This window comes from Cricetulus griseus, chromosome 6 (assembly GCF_003668045.3).
Source record: "Cricetulus griseus strain 17A/GY chromosome 6, alternate assembly CriGri-PICRH-1.0, whole genome shotgun sequence".
Classification (NCBI taxonomy): domain Eukaryota; kingdom Metazoa; phylum Chordata; class Mammalia; order Rodentia; family Cricetidae; genus Cricetulus; species Cricetulus griseus.
The window spans coordinates 56,894,916-56,903,126 of NC_048599.1; the positions used below are offsets into that span (position 1 = coordinate 56,894,916).

An 8,211-nucleotide genomic window follows, 5' to 3' on the forward strand; every position below is an offset into this window, starting at 1 on the left:
ACAGACCAAATGCACCCTGCATTCCATAAGCAACACTATAATCACAGGCTTCGGTTCCATCCATGGCTTTGCCATGAGTAGCCAGCCATGTGACTTCAGAACAGGCCCTGTGACTGCTCACCTTATGGAGTTGTTGAAAGACATACAAATGAAATTTTTAGCCAGGTGGCACACGCCCTTAATCCCAGCACTCAACAGGCAGAGGCAGGTGGATTTCTGTGAGTTCAAGGCCAGCCTGGTCTACAGAGAAACTCTGGCTCGAAAAACCAACAAACCAATAAATAAATAGATAATTTTAGACGTTTAAAAATGCCCATCGGGTACTTCTTTTGTGCTGTTCTTGATGTCTAAATATGGAGTCTACTGCTACAGTAACATGGAACAATCGGAGAGGCACCTAACAAACCGAATGGACCCAGAAAGCTTATTCCTGTGCTTTCTACCTTTCCAGGCCTGGAGTCCCTACGAGACAGTGCCCATTCCACACCAGTGCGGTCCTCTTCCCATGGGGACGCCTTCTTGCCTCATGGGAGAAGCAGCCGGGCAGACAGCAATGAACGAGTCGCTGTGATCGCTGACGAGGCCTACAGCCCTGCAGACAGCGTGCTACCTACACCTGTAGCCGAGCACAGCCTGGAGCTGATGCTGCTTTCCCGTCAGATCAATGGAGCCACGTGCAGCATTGAGGAGGAGAAGGAGTCTGAGGCCAGCACCCCAACTGCGGCAGAGGTGGAGGGCCTCGGAGGAGAGCTGAGGGCCCTGTGTCAGGGGCACGGCGGGCCAGAGCAAGAACAGGTGAATAAGTTTGTTTTAAGTGTCCTCCGTTTGCTCCTTGTGACCGTGGGGCTCCTCTTTGTTTTGCTCCTCCTCCTGATCGTCCTCACTGAGTCTGACCTTGACATTGCCTTTTTCCGAGATATCCGCCAGACCCCTGAGTTTGAACAATTCCACTATCAATACTTTTGTCCCCTCAGGCGATGGTTTGCCTGCAAAATCCGCTCAGTGGTGAGCCTGCTCATTGACACCTGAGAAGGCATGACTCCTCCCAATAACTAGCCAGGTGGACCAAGGAACCCGGCTACCCATTCCCAGCAATGGGACCCATCGCGGAACCATCGGCACACACACCAAGTCCTCCTCTCATGACTCAAAGTCCACTGCAGCCTAGGAGGGTTGTTTCCCAGAAGAAAGGGAAACATATAGGCTAATGCTGTAAAGAAGCTGGCAAAACTCAATTTCTTCAGAGGCTCTTTCAAGAAAGGCTCAGCAACTCTATGTTTCTCATCCTTCAATATACAGGATAATTTTGGGGTTCAAATTTTAATTTTTCATAGATGTGTATTATTTTGAAAGTATCCAAATAAAATAATTTATTTTACTATACTGATTGCGGTAGTGTCACCTGGTAGATGGGACACTCGTTGAAGACTTCAGAGAGCTGTTTGTCCTCTGTACCCCGCAGCTTTCTCACTGGTGCCACTGGGTTCCGGGAGACCCAGCAAGGCAGGCCAGGGCTGTGGACAGCCAGGATTGTTGAGGTTTACTTGCCAAAGTAAACACCTGTGTAGAATAATTAAATAGAAAGTTGCTTCTTATGATGGCCTGAGTTGGATTTTCTTTTCCTTTTGTTTTTTCAAATCTGAGCAGAGTGGGCTTCTGAAGGGGACCACGGCTACAGCAGCAGCAGCAGAAGGGGTGGGGTAAGTCTGTCCCCTTAGACTAGAGCCTAGTGGACATCACTGACTTTTATTTAATGATTTTTTTCTTTTTCTGAAGAACCTCAAGGCTCTTCTAGTGCTTCTGGGGTGTCAATGAAGTCAGTGGCAGCAGAGTGACTGTTGGAAATGTCCTGCCGTGTAGTTACCAGAGACCTGTGCTAAGTGGACTGACTGCCTGAGCGCCTGTGGGGCAGAGAGAGCAGTGCTTGTTTTGTAGTGTGCCCTTCCAAAAAGGACTATTTCAAGCTCTATTTTAACAGCAAAATGTTATTTTCTTATCTATTCATATTTTGTTTTTACTTTACGGATTAAGAAACTAGAACCTGATGAACTTTACATGCAAGAAACAGATCTGAGGAAACATCGAGAACAAGCAGCAGCCTTGGAAGGGACCAGGAGACATTCTAAACAGAGTCCCTAAGTGATGCCTACAAGAGACAGAATTTGACCATGGCAGAGACCAACACTTACCATAGAAATGCCACCCATAGGGTCAGCCTCTGCTCCTGGAAATAAGACCCAGGAGAATCCTTGGAGGGCGTCACTCATTGCAGCCCTGGACCACAAAGGTGAGCAGGAGTCCCCAGGCCTCTACACTTAAAAACAACCACACACAAGACCTTGTTTTCATCTCAGGGAGAGATTACTAAGTCATCTGAGGCCCACGGACTTATTTAAAGGACCGTCAAAGGGCATGTTCCTGGGACCCAGACAACAGCAGAGCTAAACAGCCCCAAATATAGAACAGATTGGACTGTAGTGCATTTGAGCTCTTATTTTTTTGCCTGGGATGGTAAAACTATGTTCCTGTTCTGAATATGGCAGCCACAGAAAAACCAATGGCATTTAGGTAATTTTGAAGAAAGGTACCGTAGGTCAGCAAACTTCTTTTAAGAAACTTTTGGTTTGTGGGCCATACTCTGCCACCCTAGCACACCTCTGATAATGTGTGCATATAAAGGAACATGGCTTGTTCCAAGAAAACAAAAGTTGTTTTTTAAAAGGCGTAGGGCTGAGGATGTAGCTCAATGGGTATTTGCCTAGCATTCATAAGGCCCCGATTTCATCACTAACACTATAAAAAATCAGGTGTGGTGGCATATACCTGTGGCCCCAGCATCCAGGTGGAGATGGGAGGCTCAGAAGTTCAAGGCCAGCCTGGGATTCATGAGACCCTGTCTCAGACCACTGGCCTCCCTCTTCCCAAAACATAACCTAAAATTGCAATATGCTGAAATTGGTCCACAGCCATAAGACCCCGACCCTGACCTACACAATACAACTGTCACACATTAGCAAGAGGGCCAGCTTCGAATCCTGTCTCATGTAAGACCCAGAATCATTTCCCCATGGAGGCTTTGCCACATGATCCACCAACCAGCAGTGACGTCGAATCCGATACCAAGATCAAGTACTACCACTCTGAACAGCGCTGACTCTTAAGAACGGACGCAGGCCTATCTGATCATTTCCATACCAGCAACAGTTTAGGTAAAACCTAAAACATACTTACCACATGACAAGACAAACTGAGGGGATCCTAGTAAAGACTAGAGATCACTTCAAAGCGATGAGCCACTGCCACTTGTCAACTGCATAGCAAAGGTTTACTTAGCACAGGACTGGCATGAAAAGTCCCCCAGAGATGCAAACGCTATTGGGAAACAGGGCTGGTGTGAACCGGGATTTCTATTCTTATGCAACATAGCAGATTGCCTTCTAGTGTAGTGCTCCTACCTCAGTTTGTAGAACACAGTGTCTATGCAGTGAGTGATAGCCTCGCCTCTGACCCTTCATAGCCAAGAGAGGGAGGCAGCCTGCCATTGCCTGGTGTTTCTTGTGTCTTGAGTCTTAACAGTGCAGCGGTCCTTGCCATTTCCAACATCTAACCCGGAACCTTCAGGTTCTTTTTTTCCAAGGCTTATCCCAGAAAATAAGGACAAAAAAGGCCTCCTTCGATTTGGTTCCCAAATAGTTTTCAATAGTTCAACAACAAACCCCGTTACTGGTGACTAGTGTCTTTTCAGTATTTTCCCATCATTAAAAAAAGTTCTGGTTCTCAGTCTGGTTTTGCTGTGTTCTATGTCTCTTATTTCCTCTCAGAATTAGTTAATCTCACAGTAGAAAAGCAGACTTGCATGCACCGTCAATCAGAGGTGATGCCTCCTGAGGAGCGGGCTGCACCTGTAAGCAGTAGAGGGTAAACAACCTACAAATGTGAATTCTTAGTTTCATTTAACAATAGATAGTTGTTAACCTTTCGTGTGCCAAAATCTCTTACGTTACATTTTCCTTCAAAGCAATGTACTTTTTTTCTACATATGCAGTATGTAGTTAGCATAAAATCATTGGTGCCATGAAGATTATTTTTAAACTTAAATAAATATTTAAATACCATAAAAGAATGGTTTTTTTTTTTTTTTTTTTTTTTTTTGGTAACCTGTCTCACTTTATCAAAAGTTACCACTACATGGAGAGATTGATGGCTCAAGCACTCGCAGGGGACCCAGGTTCAGATCCCAGCATCTACATGGTGGCTCACACCTGGCTGAAACTTCAGTTCCAAGGGATCTGATACCTTTTTCTGACCTCCTCGGGCAACACACACATGCAGGGCACATACATGTAATAAAAATAAATAAAATCAAAAAGATCTTTGTCAGCGATGGGCATTCGTGGTGAATGCCTTTAATCCCAGCACTCGGGGGGGGGGGGGGGGGGGGGGGGGCAGGCGGATCTCTGAGTTCGAAGCCAGCCTGATCCTCCAGAGCGAGTGCCAGGATAGGCTCCAAAGCTATACAAAGAAACCCTGTCTCGAAGAAAAAAAAAAAAAAAACCTTTATCAGCTATGAAACAGAACTACCATTATGAATATTCATGATAATTAATAAGCTAAGCTTCCAATCTTAGTTTTAGTGTGTGGTTTTTTTTTTTTTTTTTTTTTTTTTTTGAGATGGGGGTCTCACTGGCTGGCCTGGAACTCACTAGGTAGACCAAACTGCCCTTGAACTCAGATCTGCCTGTCTTCATCTCAAGTGATGGCGTTAAAGCCACACAGCACACTTCACTCTTAAGTTTTTGGTTTTTTTAACCTTTATTATTATCTTGTGTAAGTGTACTGCTTGCATGTGTGCTATATCCTGTATGCAGTACCCAGAGGCCAGATGAAAGCACTGGATCCCTCAGAACTGGAGTTACTCTTGGCTGTGACCACCATGTGGGTGCTGGGGATCGAACCTGGGTCATTTGGAAGAGCAACCAGTGCTTATAATTGCTGAGCCATCTCTAGCCTCTAGATTTTTTAATTATAAAGATGACTCAAAGAAATTATTCCTCAAGGAAAATTCATACTTTATTTCTGTGACATACAAGAGTATTCCCTCTTACAATCCAAACATACTGCCTAAGCTATTTATAAGTCTTTCAGTAGTAACTTTGGCAAGTAACATAGAAAAGTTGGATACATGTTACAGTGTGACACCAAGCCACTGATTTATAGAAGAATATATATAAACATATACCATATGAAACTGTTTTATTTTAAAATATTCTATTAAAATAAAAATATCCTAATTTTGCTTTCTGTACTTTACTAATTCGGGGGCAACGAAAGGAGAGCCAGGTTAGCCTGGAACTCCTGATTCTCCTGCTTCTATCTACCTCAAGTGCTGGGGTTACGAATTTCATGTGAAAAGCTACCACAGTTAGCTTTACACAGTTATACACTAGAATATAGGATAATGGTGCAAATTCAAACACTGTGCAGTCCCAGCTCATTTCTGGAGCTGCCCAGGGGAAGAAGGCAGATGCAGGCCCTAGTCACAGAAACCAACGTTCCCAAAGAAAATTGTGGGATTTCATGTAACTGAGATACAAGAACCCCAAAAAAGGCTCTTAGCTTACAAAACTAAGATCTGGCTAGACATGGTAGTACACACCAATAGTCCTAGAATTTGGAAAAGTGAGGCAGGAAAACTAAAGCTCAAGGGAAGCCTGAGTTACAGAGTAAAACGCACTCTCAAAAGCAACAAAGCAGAACAACTAAGTTTTAAAGACGGGGTATTGGTCAATATTGGAATACTTGCCTAACATGTGACAGGCCCTAGGTCTAATCATATTTCATAATTAGATGATCTTTTAGGACCTATTCCAGTGTGAGAAATAAGTATCCACCCCAAACTATAAAATAAATCACAGATCCATAGATCACTATTGCATCAAAAATGGTCTCATTATATTACAGAAAAGTTAATACTGACCACTCAAAGCCTTATAATTTGATAGAATTTCTCAAAATACAGCCTAATTAAAAGTGCTGAAAGATGCTGAGTGGAGTGGTGCACTTAGGAGGTGGAGTCAAGAGGCTCCAGAGTTCCAGGTCATTCTTGGCTACAGGGAGTCTAAGGCCAGCCTGGGCTACACAAGGTCCTGTCTCCAAGTGCTGAAAGCATCCCAGATTCTGCTCCAGGTCCCTCCTGCCACGAGGTTCCTTTGCCACAACAACAATTTGAGCAAATTGTTGAATCTATCCTATAGCTCAGAAGCTTTCTTGACTCATAAAAACATGTAACCTCCCGCTGGAGTTACCTCCAGCCAGGACATAACGGGTGGGATGCATAACACTGAGGGAACACACAGACACAAGACAGTCCCCAGAAAGAGAGCGCACACTCTCTCCCGTCTCATGGAAGACTTCCACCCGCCGTGGGTGGGCCATACTGCCAACTATGAAGCAATCTTCTTGTTTAGGGTCCCACACAGCTTGGAACCTCGTTAGCCATCTCCCAGTGATAGTGTTATGCCTAGTGGGGAAAAAGAAAAAAAAAAAGAAACCAGTATTTAGTTTGAAATGTTAAATAATTCAAGGTAGTACAGAATAGAAGGTCAAAACCAATCATCGGTATCTGCTTCACCTTCTAGCCTTCAGCTTGTGCTCAGAGGGTGGTGACCCAGGGACTATAGAAATGGTACCTTTTCTGGGGCTGGGGATGGAGACTGGTCAAGAGCACTTATTATTTATTGGCTTGATTCCCAGCACCCATATGATACCTTACCACCATTCCTAACTCTGGTTCCAAAGGACCCAATGCCACTCTCTTCTGACCTCAGCAGGCACCAGGCACACATGGGGCACACACTTACACACAGGCAAAAGATCCATACACATAGGTAAGTCTTAATTTTTTTAATAAAAGGTAACTTGTCATTTTTTTTTCCTTTTTTAAAAAACTTTAGGAAGCCCAGGTTGACCTTGAACTCCCTATGTATCAGAGAATGGCCTTACACTTTTGATGCCCTGCCTCTACCTCCCTGGTAACTCCATTACACCGCACCTCACTTCCTTTAGCAGTACTGGGAATCAAACCCAGGGTTTCATGCTTGTTAGGCAAGTACTCTACATCCACAGCCCTGTACCTTTCCTGCTCACTGTTCTATATACACACAAAAAGAATTTTAAGAACATACTGTGAACAATTATATACCAACAAACTGAATAACCTACAAGAAATAGACGAATTCCTAGGAACACAATTTGCCAAGAGTAACCCTAACAAATTAAAAACTATAAATTCATTCACAACTAGTTAAGGGTACTCACACACAGAGGGAGAAGGTGGGGGGGAAGAGATCTGAGAATATGTTTCTATAGTATTCGTTTTCCTTTTGGTTTGTGTGAGACAGGGTCTCATTCTGTAGCCCAGAAATTACTCTGTGGCTCAGTCTCACCCCCCAACCTGGGGCACTCCTCCTGCCTCACCCTTCCAGCACAGGTATTACCTGTGTGCACCTCTGTACCCAGCTTTCTTAATGAACACTGACACAAAAATCCTCAACCTGGAGGTGTGGCCCTGAGTCCAATCCCCTGCACCTTATAAACTACGTATGGTTCGAACACACTTGTAATCAAGAACTGGGAAGGTGGAGGCAGGAAGGTTAAGATTTCAAGGTCATCCTGGTACAACAAGTTCCAGGGCAAGTAAGGATAAAGAAACTCCTGCTCAAATAAAATAAAATAATAATAATTAGCAAACCAAATTCAACAGCATAGGAAAGAATTACACATTATGGTCAGGTAGGAGACAAACAGTGTAACACACCATGTTAACAAAGTGAAGGACAGGCACTCGGCACTCACAATTGATGCTGAAAATGAATTCGTAATGCACTCAACAAACTGGGAGCAGAGGGAGACAGACAATCACAACACAATGAAGGCCACATATGAGACACAACCCATCAGACGCAATGAAGACTGAAAGCTTTCGCTCTGGGATCAAAAATAAGGTAAGGGTCCCCCTCACCACTAACATGGTATCAGTCATCAAAACCTGATCATGGGGGGAGGGGGGAATTTCGTCTGCAGATGGCATGATCACATCCATAAAAACAAAATATGATAAAAGATTGCACACATTTAAAAATCTACTTGAATAATTTCAAAGTTACAGGGACTAGGAAGACGGTCGGTGATAAAGTTCTTACCACACAAGCA

The 8,211-nt window shown here is 44.0% G+C and overlaps 2 protein-coding genes across 13 annotated transcripts in view; one reads left to right on the forward strand and one right to left on the reverse strand.

The window, feature by feature from the left end:
* Frmd5 (FERM domain containing 5) overlaps nt 1-2,456 on the forward strand; it is a 273,476-nt gene extending 271,020 nt beyond the window's left edge. For 2 of the 5 annotated variants that reach the window (XM_027422010.2, XM_035446800.1), the window contains 2 exons: nt 452-795; nt 975-1,667. In XM_027422010.2, coding sequence (XP_027277811.1) covers nt 452-795; nt 975-1,022 — 392 coding nt within the window. In that variant the 3' untranslated portion in view covers nt 1,023-1,667. Of the gene's footprint in view, nt 1-451 lie in introns of all 5 variants that reach the window. The other 3 variants (XM_027422007.2, XM_035446799.1, XM_027422012.2) reach the window with 2 other exon arrangements.
* A 2,595-nt stretch (nt 2,457-5,051) lies between these two features.
* Nucleotides 5,052-8,211, reverse strand: part of Wdr76 (WD repeat domain 76) — a 38,169-nt gene continuing 35,009 nt past the window's right edge. For all 8 annotated transcript variants that reach the window (XM_027422014.2, XM_027422015.2, XM_027422018.2 and 5 more), the window contains one exon: nt 5,052-6,520. In XM_027422014.2, coding sequence (XP_027277815.1) covers nt 6,256-6,520 — 265 coding nt within the window. In that variant the 3' untranslated portion in view covers nt 5,052-6,255. The remainder of the gene's footprint in view (nt 6,521-8,211) is intronic.